The sequence below is a fragment of the Nomascus leucogenys genome, chromosome 9 (genome assembly GCF_006542625.1).
Source record: "Nomascus leucogenys isolate Asia chromosome 9, Asia_NLE_v1, whole genome shotgun sequence".
NCBI classification, from domain to species: Eukaryota; Metazoa; Chordata; class Mammalia; order Primates; family Hylobatidae; genus Nomascus; species Nomascus leucogenys.
Window position 1 is genome coordinate 9291401 of NC_044389.1, and position 25462 is coordinate 9316862.

General features: G+C 39.0%; 1 protein-coding gene across 1 annotated transcript in view; it reads left to right on the forward strand.

Moving 5' to 3' along the window:
- Positions 1–5110: 5110 nt before the first annotated feature.
- The window catches only part of UBL3 (ubiquitin like 3), an 86308-nt gene continuing 65956 nt past the window's right edge, over positions 5111–25462 (forward strand). The window contains exon 1 of the mRNA XM_003270228.4: positions 5111–6311. Within this exon, the coding sequence (XP_003270276.1) occupies positions 6285–6311 (27 nt within the window). The 5' untranslated portion in view covers positions 5111–6284. The remainder of the gene's footprint in view (positions 6312–25462) is intronic.

Consider the following 25462-nt stretch of genomic DNA (forward strand, 5'->3'; position numbering starts at 1 on the left):
CGGGAAGCATCTTGAGACGGAGACTAGGGTTGCATCAGGGAAAGGTCAGTCTCTTAGTTATTAGGTTGGTGCATGAATACAGTGGCGTGGGGAGTGGGAGGAGAGAGCAGGGTGCTATGATTGTTCCTCAGACCACTCACGACTGTGGCCACGGGTCACCTTTATAAATCACATTACCTTCAGGTGAGCACTCTCATAAGAGAAAGTAACTGGGAAAAGGAGGGGAGCTGGGCAGGAGGAATCTGGCATATGCAGTGCTTCTCCACTGCACATTAGAATTGCTTTAGAGATTTGGAATATACCAGTGTCAGGCCCCACCCTGGACAGTCTGATTTGGTTGGTCTGGAGGAGGGCTCAGGTATTTGCCTTTTTAGATGACTCCCAGCAATTCTTTTTTTTTAAATATTTTAATTTAACAAATCATGATGTATACATTCATGGGGTACACTGTGATGCTTTGATATGTCTATACAACCCGGAATGATTACATCAAGCTGATTAGCGTTAACTATCACTTCCTTTACATAACCTTCCTCATCATTTTTTGTGGTGAGACATCTGAAACTTACTCAATGATTTTGAGACATACACCTACATTATTGTTGACTATAGCCCTCCTGCTATGCAACAGTTCTCAAAACTTATTCCTCCTGTCTAACTGGAATTTTGTACCCTTTGATTGACAACTCGCCATTCCTCCCCACTCCTACTCCCTCAACTTCTGGCAACCATCATCCTTAAGATATGGAATCAGCCTAAGTGTCTATGAACAGATGAATGGATAAAGAAAATGTGGTATATGAACACAACGGAATACTACTCAACCTTAAAAAGGAAGAAATCCTGTCATCTGCAGTCGTATGGATGAAACTGGAGGCCATTATGTTAAGTGAAATAAGCCAGGCACCGAAAGATAAATACCGCATGATTTCACTTATATGTGGAATTCTAGTGATTCTTACAGGAAGCAAGTTGAGAATCTCTGGTTAGGAAAGTGTGGGGTTAAAGAGCTGGAGGTATCTGCCATATGTGTATGGGAGTAGAAAGAGGTCACCCAGCCTGTCCTATCTATTCCTTTGCTTTACACGATCGAATTTTATTCTTTATATTGCAAACTCCTTCAGAGGACAATTCTCAAATCTAAACACACATTCATTCTGCTCCAGCAAGAGTAAAGACTAAGGGAGGAAAATCCATTACAAAACCATTCAGTAAATTATCTCTAGTTTCAGAGGAAAGACCTTGGCCACCACTAGTGGTAGGGAATCAACATTTCTTTTTTTCTTTTCTTTCTTTTTTTTTTTTTTTGGAGACAGAGTTTTGCTCCTGTTGCTCGGGCTGAAGTCCAGTGGCGCGATCTCAGCTCACTACAACCTCTGCCTCCCAGGTTCAAGTGATTCTCCTGCCTCAGCCTCCCGAGTAGCTGGGATTACAGGCATCTGCCACCACTCCCGGCTAATTTTTTTTGTATTTTTAGTAGAGACAGGGTTTCACTATGTTGGCCAGGCTGGTCTGAAACTCCTGATCTCAGGTGATCCACCCGCCTTGGCCTCCCAAAGGGCTAGGATTACAGGCATGAGCCGCTGCACGTGGCAGAATCAACATTTCTTGAGACCCCTTCTATGTTAGAGGGTTTCACATAGTTTTCTCATGGGAAGTACAGAATAATTTTACTAAGTCTTTGAAGTGACTCTTACATTGGCTAGAATCAAATAAAAGACTTAAAGAAGAACCTTAGGCATGGGTAGAGTTGTGATCGACCTCACACTGGGCCCCTGCCCCTGGGCCATGACCAGGACTCATAGGGTTCCAGCTGCCCTTTGATAGGAAACTCCAGACTGTGTCTGGGGGTCTGGGTACCTGCAGATCAGGCCAGCCTTGAGCAAAACTGAATGGAGATGGCAAAGGCTGTCTCTGCTTCTTATGGCATTTTCCTACTCTCTGATCCTTTGTAAATGACAGAGCATGGCATCATGAGATAATCAACTAAAGAACCACATGATAAAAGTTTACTGGTTTCACAGAAAGTAATCCTTCCATTTAGTTATTTTAGCTTCATGAGGTTCCTTGAGAAGATCCTTCAGGAATGATCTTAAGATGGGAGCCATTTTAGACCCTTACATGGTAGATGGGGGAGATATATTTGTTAACAAATGTATGAGACATAATTTACATATCATAAAATCCACTCATTTCTCAATAGCTTTATGGTAGAAACAATTCATGTGTCTAACCATGGATAAATGAATACACCAAATGTGGTATATACATACAATGGAATATTATTCAGCCATAGAAGGGAAGGAAATCCTGACATGTTATGACATGGATAAATCTTGAAGACATTTTTCTAAGTGAAATAAAATAGTCACAAAAAGACAAATACCATATGATTCTATTCATATGAAGTATTCAGAGTGTAAAAAAACATAGAAACAGAAAGTAGAATGGTGTTTGGGAGAGAGAGAAAGGGGAGTTAGTGCTTAATGAGTTCAGGGATCAAGATGAAAAGAGTTCTGTGAATGGATGGTGGTGGTGGTTGCACAGTGTGAACGTACTTAATGCCACTGAACTGAAAATGTAAAAAAGACTAAGATATTAAATTTTATGTTATGTGTACTTTGCTACATTTTAACAAGTAAAAAATTACCCATTTAAAGTGTACAATCCAGTGGTTTCCAGTATATTTACAGAGTTCTACAACCATCGCCAAAATCTAATTTTAGGTTGTCCTCATTCCACCTTCCCTGTTCCCCCCAAATCCCTCCTACCCATAAGTAGTCACTTAGGGAAGATATTTTTAACAGGCCATGGTTGTCATGCCCTATTTTTCCAGGAATTGACACTCATAGACCTTAGAAGGAACCTTAGAGATTTAGTTCAAGCTTCTCAGATGAAGAAATTGAAACTCAGAGAGGCAAAAGGTCACATAACTAATTCGTGGCAGAGCCAGGTGTTTTGAGTTCCTATGAAGTTATTTTTCCCATTACAAAAATGCTGTGCCATTCACTTTCTTCCAACTGATGCTGACAGTAGATTGATGGTGTCAAGAAGATGCTACCTTTTCCTGCTGGGGACAGCTGAACTCCTTTCTACAGCCTCCCACCTCACCCGCCTGAACTGGGAAGCAAGGAGAAAAGAAAGAGTGGAAAAATCTGCAACTGTGTCCAATAATGTTACCTCATGCCTTAACAATGTTAGGGATGAGTTATAATGAGTTTTATTGAGAATAATGTCTCAGCCTCTCTTAGAAGAGTAATTGGAAACAGCGACTTTTGAAAGACATTGCCTTTTGTAGAGGTGGCAGTGGTAACCTGTAGCAAACAGCAACGCTTGCCTTTCTACTTACAGTGGCACTTAGGCCTGGCAGTGCCATGGCCAGGGAGGTCATTGGATAAAAGATGGAGTCAAGGGTGTGGTGGAGGGACTAACTCTGTGAGTTAGAGCTTTCAAAATGTGCTCCAATATTCCTTCTGAACTCGTTGGTCAATTGAAGCATTTTCACCTGCCCTTATTTCCTGGGGGGCTGGTGTAGGGGTAAGGGGACTCTGTGGTTGCTAAACATGGCAAATGAGCAACCAAATAACAAAGGCCATGGAAAATCATGTAACTATGGACTTGGAAATATCTAGACAAAGTCCTGAAGCCTAATCACAGTGAGATTTGGGTCTCTCTTCTCTTCTGGCCTTTGGTTTTTTGGAGAATTTGATCTATCTTCCTCGGGGTGATATAGGCCCTTAGGAGTGTTTGGAATTTCTCCACCCAGGCTACTCAAGAGGCAGGTACTCTAAATGTCCTGTGGGTTTCCATCTGATGAGAAACCCAACTGGAGAGATTGATGTGGGGAACCACGTAGGCTTCTAGACAATGAGCTCCCTGAGGACAGTGACTGGATTCTGCCCCTTTTCAACAGCCCTATAGACAAGGAGGTAATAACCCCTATTGCCAACCCAAGACCTTGGCATTTCTGTCACATGATGCTGCTGTTTGCTACAGTGACTCATTTTTAAACTCCTAGTGCCTAGCAGAGTGCCTGGCACATTTGTTTGCTGAATGAATGAGTAGTGACATTTCATATCAAATGATGCATTATTATTTACAAAGTGATTTATTTCCCATGCATGAACTCATCCTCATAACTACCCCTACTTTACCTGGGAAGGTAGGCAAGACCATTTTACAGATGAGGTCACACAGCTGTAGGTTGGAGAGGTGGCTTTCAGACTCTAAATGTATTGGCATTAATATATAGGCGTCATATTGAGACTGCCGTTTCTAAAGTACTCTGTCAAAGGACTAAGAGAGATATGAATAGGGATTCAGATGTTGACCTCAGATTTAGGAACAAAATGCAGAAATCACAAATGTCCATCTGAATGGTGTCTCAGCAATGGCATTATTTTCTCCTGGTTGCTAATCACTGCAAGGCATATAGGTTTTCAATTACATTATGAGTTACATAGAATAGAATTTAGGGTCCAGATGGGTAAACTGGTGAATCCCCATGTAGTTTGTGGTAGCTATTTCCTGATACAGATTTGATATAATAACACTGTTGTATGTAATACAGTTTTGGTAATTTCAGTTAAGTAGATTGTAGCTTTATTGCCCTGGGTCTTCAAGGAAACACATGTTCAAATATTCTCACTGCTTAATGAGATCCTTGTTCCTGTTGAACTTCTGTGACCTTATTGGAAATCAATGATTGCTTTTCTTCTTCAAAATATAATGTTGAGGAGACCTAGATGAAATCACTCTACAAAATGCATTGAGATTGCAGGATGTGGAGAATGTGCTGTAATTAAAATGAATGATTCTGCTTGGAGGTACAGCACATTTTAGCTCTGTGTGCATATCGTGCATAGGGGAATTTCTCTGTGCAGAATTATTTTCTCCCAACAATTCTCATGATCACAGCACTCCTGGTAGCAGGTATCATTTTACTCCTGGGCAGCAGCTTGTCCAAAGCAAGGGAAAGGGAGCTTTCCTTTCCTCGTAACTGTTGCTATGGGGGGGGCGTGGCTTCGGAGCTGGGTGAGGACGCGTTCGGCTGCTCCCTCCCCCCCACCCTCGTAGACTACACTTCCCGTGATGCTCGAGGGAATGGTCTCCGTGGTGACGCACTTGGTGTCCGCGGAGGGAGGACGAGGACGGGGGCGGCGGCTGCTGCGAGGGGGGGGTCCGTGCTCTCCCCGTTTCCCTAGTCGCGCTCAGGCAGCAGCCGCCGCTGCTGCCGCCGCCGCCGCCGCCGCTGCCGCCATGTTGGTTTGAGAGGCGATGACAGGAGGCGGCCGCGGCGTGTGGGACTGAAAAGTGGAGAAGGAGGAGGAGGAGAAACAAAGCTCTGAGAGGAAACCATTCCCGGGCTGAGGAGAGGGAGAGCCCGGCCTCTTCCGGGGACCAGCCGAAGTCGGCGTCGCCCGGAGCTCGCGAGGCCGGGGAGGGGAGGGGAAGGCGGAGACCCGGGAGGCGGCGGCGGGGAAGGCGGAGGCAGAAGAGGAGCGCCGAGGAGCCGGAGACGATGCGCCCCGACCCCCGCTGCTGTCCGGAGGCGCCCGCGGCCTGAGCCCAGAGGGGCTCTGGAGTGTCCCGGCCGGCCCCGAGCACCGCCGCGCTGTCGGTCCCCCGCTCCGGTCTTTCGCTTTGGCTCCCAACTAGTTAAATGCCCTTGAGTGCGGGTTTCTGCGGCCCGGCTCTTCGCCCCGGCGGCGTGAGTTGAGCCGTCCGCGCGGGCGCTCCGAGAGCGGCTCGGCAGGGTCCGCGGCCAGCGTCCGGCCACCGCTCGGCCGCCACTGAAGGCTCACGCGTCGATGTGTAGCTACATAGTTATCTGTGTACATCCACGCTGGGGCATTTTTCTCCTGCTTAATGAGGACTTGACTCGGGAGCAAGTGTGAGTCATTGCCAGGGCTGGGAAAGGAGGAAGGCGGATTTAACCCCCTCCCACCCCTCTCCATGTCCGTGTGTCACTCGGCTTGGTCCACCTGGCGTGGCCGGTCCTGGGGCTGCTGCTGCTGACGACGACGACGACGACAGGGGCTGCCTCTGCTGTCCCGGGAGTTTCCTCCTGCTCCGGCCGCACAGCTCCTGGGGATTGTTCCTCTTCGAACCAGAACCTCGGCCTGACCGGCACTTTGGCTCCCAAATAAGTTTATTTTTGGGGAAGAAAGCACATCACGAACCAGTCAAAATCGTGAAGGTTTATTTCTGTAGCGTGAAGACTTCTGCTCTTTTTTCTTTGTTTGTTTTTTTCGTAAACATCTGGGTATATATCAAACGGCAAGATGTCCAGTAATGTCCCGGCGGATATGGTAAGTGACGGATAAGTTATGACACTCTGATTTAATTGTGGTTTCCAATCTTATTTAATCGGAAAGACGGCAGGCGTGGGGCGAAGATTTGCTGGGGACTGTCGAAAAGCCACCGTGCTAAGCGATTTGGAGAAGTTGGAGCTTCTGGTTTCCCCCTTTTAGAAAGTACTGCTTTTAATATGGGTTCTCTCATTTGGTCGTGTTTTCTAAATCATTGAAGATAGTGGAGAAGTAGGGAAATGTATCATGGTAGCTTGAGGGGACAAAACATCTCCCTTTTTGCTAGAAGCCTCCGAACACTAGTATTTTAACGTTTCTGAAAACGTCAGTGACAGTGGGCAGAGCTGAGGACGGGTGTCCCTACGAGAGAATAGGTAGGGAAACGGGAATCTTGCTTTATGACACAGGCGAGATCGTCAATGCAGTAGGGACGAACTTGATATTTTTCAAGAACAGGGATGCACATCTCTTCAAGAAAAAGTATGTTAGAATTTGCTGTGAGCTTTTTGAAATGTGTGAATACGTATGGCAACAGAAATATTAAGATATTTTGGGATTTTCACAAACGTAGGCTGACCCTGTATTGGTACTTACTATGAATATTACAGGCCTTTTTAATGCCAAATATTTATTAATAGTAGATTCCATATTAGACATAAAGCTAAGGAAACATAGTATTGAGCCTCGATCACTGAGTGTTGAGAACTTGAAACAAAAAGTAGTGTTGTTTATTGACGCCTTTCTTTTTGTTTTGTTTATGAAGGGTAAGGTTGTGAGTCGGTTGACTAACAGTAACCGTGTAACCTTACAGTGCTGGGGCTTGGTTTGTGTGAGTGTGAAGTTACACTTTGCAGTCCTAAGGACAAACATAATGCATTTAATTAACAGGAAGAGGCATAATCCTGTTTATGAAAGAATTGAAGTTAATGTAGTTGTGCTCACATATGTTAACATTTGAGTGTTTGTGTATTCAGTGGAAACAAATTGAACTTTGCTGATGATTAAATTTTATTTTATTTTTTAATTTTAATTTCATTTTTATTTTATTTTTATTTTTTGAGACGGAGTTTTGCTCTTGTTGCCCAGGCTGGAGTGCAATGGCGCGATCTCGGCTCACTGCAACCTCCGTCTCCCGGGTTCAAGCGATTCTCCTGCCTCAGCCTCCCAAGTAGCTGGGATTACAGGCGCCCACCACCATACCCGGCTAATTTTTTTTTTTTTTTTTTTTTTTTTGTGGAGATAGGGTTTCACCATGTTGACCAGACTGGTCTCAAACTCCTGACCTCAGATGATCCACCCATCTTAGCCTCCCAAAGTGCTGAGATTACAGGCGTGAGCCACTGCGCCCGGCCTGCTGATGATTAAATTTTAAAACGCCAGATGTTTCTAGAGGAGCAAACCTCATATACAGATTTTATAACAAAAATTAAATGATTCTAAATGGCTTATTTTGACCTTGGTTTAAAGGCATTTTGCTCTTGTTTAATTTCCCATTTAATGCAAAGGAAACACAGTGTTCTGTCTCTTGGGTGGCCACATAACAGCTTTACACTCTTCCTTCCTGAGTCCTAAAACTCGTGCGTTGTCCTTTTAGTTTTCGCTTCTCTTCTGGTGTGCACACATGAAATAGCCTCCTGCGTGGTTAAGGAAGGCTGGACAACGTTTCCTCCATACCGCTCTTGAAGTTGCCGGGAGCGGTCTCTAGACAGAGCTGGGAAATGCTATTTCCCTTGTTTGATGAGTGATCTGTGGGGCCATCGCCTCGAGCAAAGATTTGCTCTCTCGAAAGCCTCCATTTTATATCATCAAGCACAGTGCAAGATAGGTTAACCTTAAGTACTATCTATTCTCTCACAGAAGTTGGAATGAAATAGATGTGTGTTATTAAAACAGTGCCACTACTTCCTTTAGGTCCAGTAAAGAAAAGCTGGAATGTGCATAGCATCAGTCACAGATTGAGATGATTTGGGGAATACTGTTTCCAAGTCAGAGAGAGGGTTTGGAGGCTGAGATTAGGATCAGAGGACTAGGAAGTAGGAGCAGGATTTTATTAATATCTGCAGTTATAAAATATAACAGTTTATCTGTTGCAGACTGGATGTTAAGGCCTTGATGATTCTGTGGTGCTTTGAGATCCTTTGATTAAAGGTGATATGCAAGGGCAAAGCAATATTATGTAATAAACATATAATGCCCTGAAGATGCTATTTCAGAGTGGGTACTAAGGTACAGCACAGGTTTGATTGTTCTGAGTATTTTTTGTGTGTGTCTTGTTTTCTACTGTTCAACTGGTTAGAGGTTAAGATTTTCTCTTTGTGAAAGTCTTTTAAACGTTCATTTATACTTTGCATTTTTGCTTAAGAAGTCTATCATTTGCTATATGCCTAGAATTCTCAACTTTTTGAAATATAACATGACAATTACTGGTTAGAAGTTGTCGATTAAATGCTTCATAATTATTAAACTCTTAATACCATGAATTGACAATTGATTTTAGTTTACATTCATGACAGAACAGTTTACCGCTCCAAACCTTGAAGAGCTCCTCTCACCACTCCCACAGCAAAGCTAATGACATATATCCCTTGCAGCATAACTCTAAATTGATCAGGATATGTACTGTTAAATACATTTTTGCTAGATGCAGTAAAATGTTAAGCTTTCTCCTAGTCGACAGTATGTGCTATTTAGAAACAAATGTTACACTTTTTTACTTTTTGGTGGTGGTGTCGTTTCTATTGAAGTCAATCTTTTATATGTTAACGGTGCTTGTCGGTTGTATGGGAAAATCCTGTTGGGGAGATGGGATGGGGTGGTGAAGTTACAACCTCTGTCATGTTTCCAATAGAGATAATTTATTCTTGAGCTACAATAATTGCTAAATCAATTGATGTTTTTGGTAAAGTCTTTTTATGGTCGTGATTATGACTCACTTTAAAATAGATTTTTTAGCTTTGGCTTTTGTTTTGTAGATAGAACTCACATTTAAAATTTATTTTTAAACATCCAGTAATTTTTTGTGTTTAGCATAAGGAGTCTCATTTTTAATAATCCAAATGTCAATTTTTTGGATGAGGGAGTGGCACCCCTAGTGAATAGATTTGCTGTACCCTTTAAAACATAATTTGTAGTTGGTACTTTTACTACATTCTGTAATATATATGTCCTATAAATACTATAAGTGTATTTACTTGAAATGTTGGTTTTTCTTTGCTAAGAGTGAATGAGTTTGAACTAGATTTCATAACATCTTAGTGTGGTAACTTATTTGTGAAAAAATCTGAAAATATCTGAACAGAATATCATTATAATATATTGTATTTAAATAATGTATTTATTTATTTATTTTTCAGCCGAGATCATAGTTCATGATGTGGCAATATTCATTGTTTATAGTTGCAGTGTGACTTATGTTAACCACTGTAGGTTTTTCGCAAGAAAATATTTACTGCCTGTGTTAGTTATAAGGCCTAAGACTGGGCAGCAATGGTAATTTTGTTTTCTGGATTGGTAAAGTTATCAAGAAATACATTCTTGTTTTTATAAGAGTATTGTATACAACATTTAGGCTACTATTTAGAGCTTTGGACTAAAATTATACTTTATAATATCTATTACATTGAAAACTTTAAGAGAAATTGACAGTGTGAGAATAATGGCAAAGCAATTTTGTGATTCAAAACATTTTAGTTGATAAAACAGTCAAAAAAAAGCCCCGTATCTTTAACAACTGTTAATGTAAAAATTGTAGCAGATAACAACAATTTGTAATAGGAGTTGAATGAGATAATGACAATTCAAGTTTTTGCCAGTATATTTTATGTGCTTAATGAATATTTTTATTGTAATTTTTGTTATATCACTTCCATTCATGTAAGAATTATTGGAGCCCTCTTGTGGACAGGAAATTACTAAAATACATTTCCTTTCAAAGTGAACTTTTATCACTTTTCCAGGTGAAAGTAAAATGACATATGTTGAATATACCAGGAGAAAATGCCATGAAAGGAAAAGGTCCAGAAAATAGAAAAGTATACTGAGATTTAATGCCCAAGGACTTTTTCCTCTTTACTTACAGCTCCTTTTTATTTTTCTTTCTCTTCCTGATGATTCTTATTTCAGGTTTAAGTTGGAGGGTTTTATAAAGCCAACGGGTAGATAAGTACTATTTACATATATGTGTGACTTGAATAGCTTAATAAATAATATATTAAGAATTGAATGTTTCTCTAAATTTTTACTTGATTGTGTCTCACATTTGGTATTTTGAATTGGACATTTTTATTAAGAAAACGGATGACATTGTTTCCTTCAGCTTTGAATTACTTCTTTCTAGCTCTGAATCCTACCCCAGCTTGTGTCTAAAATGGTCTTTTGATTTGAATAATATTGCTTGCATTCAATCAGTGTTTATTGGGCACCTGTCTGTGTAATATAGTAGTAGTATTACAACTATAATACCCTCAGCACCTAATATAGATTGTGAAGCTTCATGCCCCTTCACTAGATCAGTAATTTACAAAGTGAGGTGAAGCAAATCAATTTTGAGAAATAAATATGAGAACTTCTATTTGTTTATTTTGTCCCCCAAAAGGGAAAAGAATTGAGCTTTTCTATTCATACTATGTGAATTGGCTGTGAGGTTTTCCTAGGTCCACCTGCATTCAGGTGGTCTCTGAGAGTGTGGTTTGCTGAGGGAAGATGTGTGAATTCTGTAATGTAGATGCCAGCAACAGCACCATGAGTTTCTCAGAGTTTTTCTAGTTTTTCTGTTATATAGTCCCTTTAAAAATACTTTTTAAAAGAAGAATCTATGATACTTGGTATTGAGATGGGGAACAGAGGTTTGCTGTCAAAGCATTTAAGAGTTGTAGAACTCAAATATTAATCACACATTTTTATTACAAAAGATGAGTATTCTATATGCTGTTCTTATCCATGATGACAAGAGGCTACCAAAAATAAAAATCTAGCAGGTATTTTTGGGAAAACAATCCCTAAGTTGTCACTTCAAGGCAAAATCGACATTTTAAACAGTAAGTGAGAAAGTACCTGCTTTTCAAAAGGAACAAATGTTATGGAGAACATTTTGAAAGCATGTTGAAGTATTTCCAATCTGTTGAAAATCTTCCTTACAATGAATTTTAATTGACTTTGGACCATTTATTGGAAAGCCAAACATTTTAATTTGTAAGAATATCTTACTGCAGTCAGGAAAAAGAAAATTTTAAGAACATTGACAACAGGTAGCTGATTTTGAATAAAAATGTTTGCGTATTTGGTGCTAGAATGGAAAACTAATATGATTTAGTAAGTTACTAAGTGACATGTTCTTCTATATAGATGTCATCTTTGTAAGGTAAGTTTTTCAGGTATGACTTATGACAGCTCTTAAAACCAAGCGTCAAAATACATTGAACTTCACAAAAGAAGAAACTAAGATTTAAAAAAATAGAGATATATTTAATAATAATGCTCGCCTAATATGTTAATAGTAATAGCATTTTTAGGGATTGAAAGATTAAAACAAATTAATATTTAAAATAGTTAAAATAGTAAAGTAAAAAGTAAAACAAAATTTTAATCTTTTAATTTCTGTGTTTAGTATATGTTTTATACTATGTGTATGTTTATAAATGAAAACACATATACTATAGGTATGTGCCTCAAGTATTTTATATTTGGGATCTTCAATCAAAAAAATGTAGAAGCCACTGCACTAGATGACTAAAGATTTCTGAGCATTTTAACTTCTTGTGTTTGACAGTTACAAGTTTTCTGTCTCCTGCCTTTTTGAGCAACTGTTTTTTCCTGTGATCAGTGTGCCTACTTATTCCTAACCGTTTACAGTTTCTGGTTTTAATTTGCTATGGGTGTGGAAACCATATTTCCAAAGTTTATTAAAAATAATATGTGTTTAAAATGAACAAATGGTGTCTGAGTAGGATTTTAGGAGTTACCTCACAGTAAAGTGCATGATCTTTTATTTCATGGACTTGATCATATCTGTTTTGGTTGCTTAGAATTCTCTCTTTTGGGGGGCTGATTTTCTGGCTGTTAGTTATGTTTTGCAGAGATGCAGTTTCTTGATAGTGAAGAACTGCTTAGTTGATAAAAAAAATTATAACTTTACTTTGAGCTCATAGAGGAGAGAGAACTAATATTTGTTTCGTACTTGCTAATACCAGGCAGATGCTTGGCATTTTACATTATAGCATTTAATTTAATCCTTACAGTCACCCTGGATAAATATAGTTGGTATATAGATAAAGAAACTCTTAATACCCACCAGGCGAAGGCTACCAGGAATGCATCTGTGGTGAAACAAGTTAGGTTGACTGTTTTGCAGCTAGGAAGAGCATATGCCAGATCCTGCCAAGTGTCAGTAAAAGAGAACGAGAGGGCTGGGCACCGTAGCTCACGCCTGTAATCCCAACATTTTGGGAGGCCAAGGTGGGTGGATCACTTGAGGTCAGGACTTCGAGACCACCCTGACCAACATGGTGAAACCCCCATCTCTACTAGAAATACAAAAATTAGCTGGGCATTGTGGCAGGCACCTGTAATCGCAGCTACTCCGGAGGCTGAGGCAGGAGAATCACTTGAACTCAGGAGGTGGAGGTTGCAGTGAGCAGAGGTTGCAGTGAGCTGAGATTGCGCCACTGCACTCCAGCCTGGGTGACAGAGTAAGACTCTGTCTCTAAAAAAAAAGAAAGAGAATGGGAGGAGTTTTCAGTAGGGTTTGGGCTGTGCTGGAAGCAGGGACTACTGGATTGAATGCTATCATACATCAAGTGGAGGTGGGTTAGTAATTGGGTCTTTCAGCAGTCTTTGTTTAGGAGACAGGATAAATGAAGGGGACTTGGAAAGCCATTGGTGAGAAAACATAATCACTTACAGAATGGGAGATTGTTGGTCATTTTGGAGCTGCAGTGTGGCCATAGGAAAAACTTTTTACCTGTTGGTCTTCTCTGTATCAGTCTGATTATCAACCGAGCTCATTTTTACTTTCTCACAGCCTAGGTTCAGAGAGGGTAAGGAACTTGTTTGAGATCACATAGCGAGGAAGAAGTTGAGCTAGAATAGGAATTTGGGTCTGGTGGCAATAGTGATAAACATCTACACCCCTCCCCACAACCATAACTGAGCAAACATTGCTGAATCCCTCAGGCACATTATCCTAAGAATGCCTTAGATTCCTTCCCAATACCTTGCTCCAGGGAGTCCCTACTGAGTGGTCTGAGCTAGCATGGTAGAAATGAAACCTATTTCATATATCTTTGTAATATACTATGTAACATCTGGATTGGAATGATTTTAATTAAGGTTGGTTGTCTTACTAATTGGTAAAATTAAAGGGAGTTTCCTTTAAACTTGTTGGAACTTTGAGTCTTCTTGTGTATATATTTGTTACACAGTGGATTTTTCTTAAAAAGTACTACTTTGAATGCTTTATATATGTAACAAACAGAATGACTTCTAAAGGATTTAGTGATTTCGGGGCATTTTGTTTTTGTCTCCATACTTTTAACGCATATATGTATGTAGAAAGAGAGAGAGAGAGATTCTCTATTGGTTGGTCAAATCTAGTAGCATTTTTGGTCTTAAGTAAATATATATTTGGGTAATTTTCTGACTAGATTTTGAGAAGAAAATGTTCTTTCTGCTGAAGAAAATTGTTGAAGTTTGGCATTAACATTTTTGTTTATGTACTTAAGATGGCAATTTATTGTGCTTAGACAAAATGTTCTTATGATATATGTTATTCTTTACTTTCATATAAAATTAGTGTTTTTCTGTGCCTTAGAAATAGTCTTGCTTTTGTATCCTATTTTCATTTAGTCATGTTAAATCAAGTTTAGCCTAAAGCTGCCTCCTTACATATTTTAAGCTCAGCCTATATTATGAACATCTATCTATGCAAATAAGTATAGAACCATATTATAATTTTGAACTGATTATGATAGATGTATATAAATTATTTAGCTAATTCCATATTCATGAGCATTTAGAAGCTATTACAAACAATGACATAATGGATATTCTTAAACATATCTCTGTGCCTTGTCTGATTATTCCTTTAGGACAAAACTGTTAGTAATGTAGTTGCTTTGTCAAAACATATGTGTTAATTTTGGGACGGGTGGGAAAGAGAAGGATATATATTTCCTAATTTTAAAGCATCCTTGAATTTCTGGATAAACCTAGCTTTTAATTATACATTACTCAAATGGTATCTGCTAGATAATACTTCATTTAGATTTTTTTTTGTTCATGAAAAAAATTGGCTAGCAATTTTAATTTCTTGTAAAGTATTTGACAGATTTAGGTAGGTTATGCTGACTTCATAAAATGAGTTGGGAAGTGCGTTTTAATTCCCTGGAAGAATTTGTGAAGGTTGATTTTATTTCATCCACAAATGTTTGAAAGAATTCACTGGTGAAGCCATCTGGAGTTTTCTTGTGAAGATTATTGATTCTATTTCTTTTTTTTTTTTTTTTTTTTTGAGACAGAGTCTCGCTCTGTCGCCCAGGCTGGAGTGCAGTGGCACGATCTCGGCTCACCGCAAGCTCCGCCTCCCGGGTTCACGCCATTCTCCTGCCTCAGCCTCTCCGAGTAGCTGGGACTACAGGCGCCCGCCACCACGCCCGGCTAATTTTTTTTTTTTTGTATTTTTTAGTAGAGACGGGGTTTCACCGTGGTCTCGATCTCCTGACCTCGTGATCCGCCCGCCTCGGCCTCCCAAAGTGCTGGGATTACAAGCGTGAGCCACCGCGCCCGGCCTGATTCTATTTCTTCAGTACATAAAAAGCTATTCATATTTTCTATTTCTTTGTCAATTTTGACAAGTTTTGCTTTTCAAGGGATTTGTCCATTTTGTCTGAATTTTCCAGTTCAGCTTAAGGTTTTGTGTGTGTGTGTGTGTGTGTGTATCCTTTTATAATTGTTTTGATATTTATAGTATCTGTGATCTCTCCTTTTCAAAATCTGCTTATTGTAATTTGGGTCTCTGTGTACTCAGTCTTTTCAGAGTCCATTTTCAGATTAAATGTTGTTTTTAACTTTTTACTGATTTCTGCCTTTACCTTTATTTCTTCCCTTAAAAAAATGATAATTTTCTGTACTTTTTAAAGTTTTTTGAGATGAGTACTTAAGTCATTAATTGTCAGCTTATTTATTTATTTTTTAAAATCTTTTCTTTTCTTTTTTTTTCCAAGACGGAGTCTTGCTCTGTCGCCCAGGCTGGAGTGTAGTGGCTCGATCTCCGCTCACTGCAAGCTCCGCCTCCCAGGTTCACGCCATTCTCCTGCCTCAGCCTCCCGAGTAACTGGGACTACAGGCGCCCGCCACCATGCCCAGCTAATTTTTTGTGTTTTTAGTAGAGACAGGGTTTCACCGTGTTAGCCAGGGTGGTCTCAATCTCCTGACCTCGTGATCCGCCCACCTCAGCCTCCCAAAGTGCTGGGATTACAGGCGTGAGCCACCGTGCCCGGCCTATTTTTTAAAATCTTTTTAAGAGATGGGGGTCTCACTGTGTTGCCCAAGCTGGTTTCTGAACGCCTGTGTTCAACTGCGCCTTCCTCCTCAGCCTCCCAAGCAGCTGAGAATACAGATGTGCAGACCACTGTGCCTGGCTCCTTTGTGGGTTTTTTGGGAATATTTTTGGAATTTAAAAAATGTATATGAAATTCTCTCTAAATGCAACTTAGATGGATCTTACAAGTTTGATGTATATTATTTTTATTATCATTCGATAAAGCATATTTTAAAATTTCCCTTGTGCTCAGCATTTGGGGATTTTCTAGCTATATTTTTGTTATTGATATCTAGTTTGGTATCTGTTGTGGTCTGGAATCATTCTATGATTTCACTTGTGGGTAATTTGTTGACACTTGCTTTATGGTCAGTTTTAGAAAATTGAGGACAGTGTGCCATATATAGCAATAAGTTTATTAATCATGTTCAATCTATTGTATCACACTGACTTTTTTTGTCTTTTTTAAATCACTCAATTGAGAAACTTGTGTTAAAATTGCCAAATATGTGAGGATATGTCTATATGTTTTTAGTTCTCTCAAATCGTGCCTCATATTTGGAGGCTAAGTTATTAGCTACAAATAAGTTTATGATTGTTCTATCTTCCTCTCTAGTAACATTTTTTGCTTTAAAGTTTTTTTCCAGGGGGGATGTTAATATAGGATTCTTTTTTTTTTTCTATCCCTTTCCTTTAAATCTCTCTTTGTCCTTATATATAAGATGAATCTCTTTAAGCATCATATAGTCGGGTTTTTACTTTTTTACTAAGTTTGATAATCTCTGTTTTACCTTTAATGTAATTACTGTACCACATTATTTGGGTTTGAATTTACAATTTTGCAATTTGTATTTTACTTCCATCATCAAGTCCTTTATAACTTTCCCTTCTATTTCTTGTTTTCTTTTGGATTAATCAAATAGTTTCCCATATACCCTTCTCTTAGCTTCTCTGTTATAAATTCTTTTACTATCTTTACTGGTTAGTGTAGAGATTACAGTGTACATCTTTAACTTTTTTGTCTATCATAAATTTTTGCCTTTGCCACTTCAGGGTAATGGAATGGCCTTTTAATTTAATTCCATTTACCCCTCTTCCAGTCTCTGCTTTGTTTTCAACTCCAAAGATGTCATTATTATTATTATTAAAGTAATTATAACAGTGGTAATAAAAGTAATGTTGTTGTTAAAATAATCATTGCTCATTTCACTTTGTCCTCAAATTTACCTTTCTGGAGGTCTTCATTTCTTTCTTTTTGATTGTATGTGCATCTGGGTAATTATCCTTTTATCCAAGGAACTTTTAGTGCAGGTCTTCTGGTAATGAATTCTCTGTTTTTGTTTGCCTGAAAATGTGTTCATTTTACCTTCACTTTTAAGGGGTCCCTACTTTATGCACCTTCAAGATGTTGTTTTATCATCACCTGGCTGCCACTGTTTATGTCAACCCAGGCTTTTGATTTTATTGTTATTCCTTTGAAGTTAATGTGTTTTCCTTTGGCTGTTTTGAAGATTATATCTTGTCTTTGGTTTTCACCAATTTTACTATTGATGTGCTCTTGTGTAGCTTTTTTTTTTGTAATCTACATAAAGCTTGTAGAGTATCTTGAGGTCCTGAGTCAATCTTTGGCTTACTATCTTTTGTCATTTGGGAATTAGCTAAAATAATAATAATAATTATTATTTTTTTTTTTGAGACAGAGTCTTGCTGGTGTGCAGTGGCACGATTTCAGTTCCCTGCAACCTCCGCCTGCTGTGTTCAAGTGATTCTAGTGCCTCAGCCTCCCTAGTAGCTGGGATTACAGGCACATATCACCATGCCTGGCTAATTTTTATATTTTTCGTAGAGACGGGGTTTTGCCATATTGGCCAGGCTGGTCTCAAACTCCTGACCTCAAGTGATCCACCTGCCTCAGCCTCCCAAAGTGTTGGGATTACAAGCATGATTACAAAGTGTTGGGATTACAGGCACCTGGCCTGGGAATTAGCTAATATTCTTTAAGTATTATTTCTATTCAATTGTCTTCTTTCCTTATGGGACTACAGTTACATGTATGTTAGGTCATGTCACTGTTTCCATTCTTTTTTCCCCTTCTCGTAAGCCTACAGATTTTCTAGCAACCTATCTTCATGTTCACTTGTATTTTCACTGTCCAATATCTAGTTATTTCTAATTATTGAGTTTTTAATTTTAGTTTTTGTATTTTTTATCCTAAAATTTACATAGATTCAAATTCTTATGTTTTCATCTGTTTTCTTGAGTATATTAACTATTGTTGCAAAATTCCTGTCTGATGACCATCATATCTAGATTGTCTATGAGGCTGTTTCTGTTGTTTTGCTTTTGATCATTTAATCCTTTTTCCTTGGGTGCCTGGCAATGTTTTATTAACATTGTGATGAAAAATTATAGAGAATATGAATTATGGTTATCTTTCTCCATATAGGATTTAATATCCTCTGGTGAGTAGTTAGAAAAACATTGATTACTTTGATTCATAAGTGACTGATATGACATGAGCCTGAATTCAGGGCAGTCAGGAAATTCTGATAGCCTCACTATTGGTGCACTACTGGTGTATAGCCCTTAGCTAAGGTCTCAGTTGAAAGTTTGCCATGTTTACCAAGATACCTCTTCCTTGGCAAGTCCTGAATTTCAAGTATCATGAGGCTGATGAAAGCTATTTTTAAAACCTCTTTTCAACATCTTTTTGTTGGGATTTTCTGAATTTCAGTCCATGCTGTTTATGATGCAGCACATTCCTGGAGAGGAAAAGTTGAACAGAATATTGGGCCCCTTTCTTTGAGGTTCCTTTTTATTTTCCTGAGATCCTCAATTCCCGGCTCTTTGGTGGTACAACATCCACTTTTTGTGTCTTCCCAGCCCAGTGAAATTCATACAAGTTCTGGGATGCTGCTTTCTGCTTGGCCTTTTGCTCTGTGCTGGTAATTGGCAAATACCTCAAGGGGGAATTGAAGGGAGATCTTCAAAGTGTTTGCCTTCTCTAAGGGATCTTGGCTCCTCAAGTCCTGACCCTTGGTTGTTCTCCCGAAACCTTGAAATAGCTGGGGATTTAGGGGCATTTTATATCACTTTTATAGTTGTTTTCCATGGGAAATTTGGTCTGATATTGCTATTCTCTCATAGGTAGCCTAATTGCCTTTTCTTTTCGTACCCTGGTTTTGTTTTTTTTATTTATTTATTTATTTATTTATTTATTTATTTATTTTTTTAATTTTTGCTGTTTTGCGCTGTAGAATCAGCAGTCCTCTCTCTTTTATCCTTCTAGTTGCTAAGAACAGCTAAAACTAATTACTGTGTTACTTACCATAGCACCATCAGCCAAGCAGTTGCTTAAGTCAGACATCTCTTGGAGCCATCCTTGATTCCTGTCTTTTCCTCATTCTTTATATTCAGTCACTTTCAAAGTATATCTAGAATCCGTCTACTTCTCTTCGTCTCCATGCTACCAACCTAGTTCAAGTACCCTGTCTCTCCTGGACTACTGTATTAATCTTGGAACTAATCCTGCTTTGATTCACATTCCCTGTAGTACCTTTTCCAAAAATACCTTGAGTGTTTTCCATTGAAGAATAAATTTCCATAGAATAAAATTACAAATCCTTTCCTTGGGCCTTCAGGGTCCTGCATGATCTAGCTCCTGCCTAACATGACTATCTCATCTCATTTGATTTACTATGCTTTAATTATATTGGCTCCCTTTCAGTTCCTCAAACATGCTACAAGCCCTATCCCACAGCAAGGCTGAGTCTTTGCCTCGGATATTCATCAATATACTTCTTTTTTTTTTTTTTTTGAGACAGCGTCTAGCTCTGTCACCAGACTGGAGTGCAGTGGCGCGATCTCAACTCACTGCAACCTCCGCCTCCCAGGTTCAAGTGATTCTCTTGCCGCAGCCTCCCGAGTAGATGGAACTACAGGCACGCACCACTGCGCCCAGCTGATTTTTGTATTTTTGGTAGAGATGGGGGATTCACCATGTTGTCCAGGATGGTCTTGATTTCTTGACCTCATGATCCACCTGCCTGGGCCTCCCAAAGTGCTGAGATTACAGGCATGAGCCACTGCGCCTGGCCTGGATATTTATCAGCATGCTTCTATACCCTCTCTGCATCACTGAGTCTTTGCTTAGGATACTCATCAGTATACTTCCATACCCTCTCTGCATCTGCATGGGTAGTTTTTCTTTCTTCAGAGAAACTTTTCCTGACATCTAAAGTTGAGAGCCTTTACTCCTCCCTTGGTTTCTGTTGCAAGACCATATTGATTTCTTCTGGAGCACGTATCACACTTTGTAATTCAGTTATTTGTCCTCTCCAGTAGGCCATAGATTCCAGGAGGGTGGATATATATATTTTTTATTTGCTGCCATAACCAGTACTTAGTATAGTGCCTTTTGTATAGTAGATTTTTCATAAATGTTTGTGGATTAAAGGAGTAATAAGATTGCTTACAGACACTGTGCCAAGCTTATTACTTGAAACAAATTTAATCCATCAGAAAACTCTCAAAACAATCCTGTCAGGTAGGTGGGTGCTACTGTTAACTTCATTTCATTGATAGAGAAAGTGAAGCTTAGTAATGTTTGATTATTTTCCTGAAGCCAGCGAGCTAGGTAGCCTTTTTTGTGTTCTTGGAGTTTTTACTTTTCTAACTTTTTGACCATTCTTCACTTTGTCATATCCTCTTTACTATATTTTAAAGCCAATGGTTATGGTTATGCTAATACTCTGATATTTCAACCTCAGCTTCTTGCCTTTAACATTTTAAATTAGCATGTAATTTAATAATTTAAATGTGAATTTTAACATTTGTTTATCATTAAGCCAAAATGTCAGAAAATAAATTTGAAATTTAATGGAAGTTTTGAGAAAGCATTAACTGAAGTTTGGTGTCTTTAATAGGACTTAAGTACTTTAAGTGGTGGATTTGCTATGTGGCTATCAAGTATTGTGAGTGATTTTTCCAGCTATAAAATCTTTCTCATTACTTTGTGACTGTAAAGAGAAAGACTGTATTATAATTATATATATTTGAATATATTATATCATATATGAAGAAAACATTTTTGAGCTTTTTATATTTAAAGAACTATTTAGTTATCCATATTTTTTCATTTTAGCATCCAAAAAGATCAACAGATTTTTCATGTTAGGTATCATTTTTATGCTTATGTACTAGTCTACATGTAATCATTCTGTTCTTTTTACTCCTTTTTTTTTTTTTCTCAAGACAGAGTCTTGCTCTGTCGCCCAGGCTGGAGTGCAGTATGGCGTGATCTCTGCTCACTGCAAGCTCCCGGGTTCAAGCGATTCTCCTGCCTCAGCCTCCTGAGTAGCTGGGATTACAGGCACGTGCCACCTGTGCCTGGCTAATTTTTGTATTCTTAGTACAGACAGGGTTTCACCATGTTGGCCAGGCTGGTCTGGAACTCTTGACCTCATGATCTGCCGCCTCGGCCTCCCAAAGTGCTGAGATTACAGGCGTGAGCCACTGCGTTATTTATTCAGACAGTCAATAAGTACTTGTTGAGTACTTCCTATGTGTCAGACGCTCTTTTAGGTGCTGGTGTATAGTGGTGAATGAAGCAAACAAATCCTTCTCCTAATAGAGCTTACATTTAAATAGTAAAGATACAGACATTGAACAAAATAAGTGACATATATTGTATATTAGATGGTGGTAAGTATTACAGAGAAAAATAAAGCAGTAAAGGGGGTTGGGAGTGCTAAGAGTATGTCTGTGTTCAGTTTTAAATAGTGGGATCAGGGAAGGGCTCACAGAGATGTTGACATTTATACAGGAGTCTAAAGGAGGTGGGGAACAAGCCATGCAGCTATCTTGGGGAATTGTATTCTAGGCAGAGGGAATATTGCCTCATTGGAATCTTTGTTCTTTTTAAATCTCTCAGTGTGTCTTCTGCCATGTCCTCAAATTTTTATGTTTCTTGTGGTATTTGTTTTCTGTCCTGTGTGATCTAAGTGGTCTCATTATTTTCCTCACTAATTTGGGCAGCAAACATTTTTGGGTGCCAGTGTCCTAGATAGATCCCATCAATAGAGCCAATCATTTTTCTCTAATATGTTTAAAATCAATTTCCTCTTTTACCTCCACTACTTTTTAACCCGATCTCCATCCAGACGTCTTTTTAGTTATCCACTACCGTCCGCCTTCCACCATTTTCCCAGATTTGTCTATGGAAAATACAGATCTCAGTGTCTGACTATACTACCTACTAATGGCTGGCTATCACTCACATGCTAATCCAGGTCAACCTTCTTACCATGACAGCATTAAGGCTCTTGTCTTGGCAGTTGGGCCGCATTCCAGCCTCATCTCCTGTTGGTCCCTTGTATGTACCCTGTGTTTGAGTTGTAATGAACCCCTGCGTGTCCATAATCTTTCTTTTAACTCCTGTGCTTCTCTGTCATCCTTTGCAGAGCCTTCACTTTCTGCTTAAAGTGGACCTTGACTTCTCTTTATCTTGCTCCATTTGCACCTGAAACTTGTCCTCAACTGCAGTGCTAATTCCTTGGTAATGTTTTATAACTTTGTCAGGCAGCTAGACACTGTAAGTATAGAACATGCTGGGAACTCCAAATTAAAAATGACAGTTGGCACAAAGCTGACTTCTGGGAGGGACCAAGGAAAAGTAGCCAGAGTGGCAGGATAGCTTCTTCCTTCAGGGATTGCCAGCAATGTAAAGCGTAGACTCCAGAGGAACAGTGCTAACTTAAATCGTATGCAGGCATCAGTACTTCTGGTTCTGATGGCCCAGGGATTTCTAGATAGTAGTGAGTCTCAGCATTATTTGTCATACAGTCATACTGCTAGATGAACAAAGCTAAGTCTACAGAGAAGGTAAATTATAGAAATTAGGCCCCGTCTCTACTAAAAATACAAAAAATTAGCCGGGTGCGGTGGTGGGGGCCTGTAGTCCCAGCTACTCGGGAGGCTGAGGCAGGAGAATGGTGTGAACCTGGGAGGCGGAGCTTGCAGTGAGCCGAGATAGCGCCACCGCAGTCTGGCCTGGGCGAAAGAGCAAGACTCCGTCTCAAAAAAAAAAGAAGAAATTAGGTAAAAGGATTGGAATCTTAGCTAATTGGTCTGAAATTCAGAGCTAGGCCACATAATTAGTTGCTCTTTCATAAATTTCATTACCTGTACTCTAGCAATTGTAAGTGTTTTTATGTGTTTCTCCCACTAAACAGACTATGTACTCTTTGAGGGCAGAGAGAGGCCTTATCTTTCTAAACCGCTGTATCTACCACAGTGCCTACTAAATAAGGAAAACTCAATGAATGTTGAATTAGCACTGCAGGTGTCTGATAGAACTTAGCACAATCATGGAAATGTTCTTTATTGTGTTGTCTAGTAAGGTAGCCATTTGCTGGGCTACATGTGTCTATTGATCACTTTCATCATGGCTAGTGTCTGAGGAAGTGAATTTTTACTTATGTTTAATTTTAATGAAAATATGTGTATCTAGTGGCTACTATTATTGGACAGTGCACTTGTATGGTTTATATAATTAATTCTTTCAGTGGACTAAAAAGATCTTTGACTTTTTTTGTTTTTTTTTGATTGTTTGTTTTTGACTTGTATTCCAAGTAGTCCCAGATTGCTAAGCTTTTCGTTTTACTTTTTGTGATTTTTCAGTTTTTTTCTTCTCTTAATGTCAGCATTCTTTTTTTTTCTTTCTATCATTAAGTAAGCTGTCATCAGCCTTTCTTTTAACTTTTCTGATTTTAGTCAACTATCATATAGAAAGACATCAAGCTTGTAGAATTATCTTTTTTTTTTTTTTTTTGAGATGGAGCTTTGCTCTTGTTGCCCAGGCTGGAGTACAATGGCGTGATCTTGGCTCACCGCAACCTTTGTCTCACTGGTTCAAGTGATTATCCTGCCTCAGCCTCCCGAATAGCTGGGATTACAGGCAGGCACCACCACCCTGGCTAATTTTGTATTTTTAGTAGAGACAGGGTTTCTCCATGTTGGTCAGGCTGGTCTTGAACTCCTGACCTCAGGTAATCCACCTGCCCTGGCCTCCCAAAGTGCTGGGATTACAGGCGTGAGCCACCACGCCCGGCAAGAATTATCTTTTTTAAAAGAGCAAGTAGTATAGGAATCTGTGAGTCATTTTACCTCTCCTTAACTTCCGTAAGAGTGTGAAATTAGTCATCAGGAAAAAAGAGAAGTCTAAAAAGTATAAATTTGTGTGAGCATTCAGTTGAAAAAATATCAATATGAGATTAGATGAGTCACCAAGGGAGGGAGGGAAGATAGCCTGAAGGCACAACCCCTCTATTTGGGAACAAGGGAATTAAAAAAGTGAGAAAAGGAACAGTTATAGGAAAAAAGAAAAAAAAATGCTGGATTGTCATTTAAGGCATATAGGGAGAAACTCAAGGAGGCAGAGTGGTCAACAACAGCAGATACAGCAAGAAGGTGAGGAATATTGTATAATTTGGTGAAAGCTATATGGATCTCAATACATTATCAAATATTTCAATGTGGTCAAGAGTGTTTTTAATATAATTCTTGTAGTTTTCTTCCATATTGATACGCTAGGCATAGAAGGATTCAGTATGTCTATTTTTTTGGAAGTCATTTTTTCCATTCTTGTGCCTGTATCTATATTTTCCCAACACTTTATAATTGTCAAAATACCTTTGCTTTGCTACTGCATATAATCAGGACAGGCATTAATAATACTTGCTTTTTGCTCTGAAATTATTCCTTTTTAATCTTACAAAGGTGAATTTTTCTATTACAGAATAGTAGGGCTGTTGGTTCAGTAGCAATCATCTAGTTCATGCTTTGATGCAGAGATTGCAAAGAGATGTTGTTTCTTGTTAAATTCTTTGTACCCAGAGAAGGATTTTTTACTAAATTTTTTACTAAAAAATTGGGAAATCAGATTCCCAGCTGTCATAGGAGGGAAGCAAATGGCTTTTTCATTCCCCAAAGTACTGTCTACCTTACTCCTTTGGGACTTAGAACAGGCAGCCAAGAAAAATCAAAAGCTGGGAAAACTTTTCCCCTAAATACCTTTATTCTGGGTTCATTGATAAGTTGTATGTACTGCAAACTGCAGATGTAAGCCTGTTATTATATTTTTGCTTTTCAAATTATGGCAACACATGAGTCATTTCTGGAAGAAATGCTTACATATCTCATTTCTCAATTAGAACCACTAGATGGACAGCTGAAGTCTTCCTTGAGTAGTTCAAGTGTCCCAGGATGGACAAAAGGGAAAACAGTCTACTCTGAAACTGTAAAACCCTTTTTTTTGTTCCCCAGGTGACTTGAATAACTTATATAACTTATAATTACCTGAGAAGCACACCAAAAATAATCACAACTGCAAAAGGGAGGTTTTCCAGGATAGGCACATCAGATTATTACAAAGATAGGAACAATTGTATATCCACTTTCACTCGGTTTGAAAACATAGTATATCTGTGGTCACATATTAGATCATTAATTTAAGCTAGAAGAGTAACTTTCCCAAATTGACCATTCTTAACATTTTAAGAAAATAATTTAATTAAAAATATTATGAGTAGGGGGCGGTTCCAAGATGGCCAAAAAT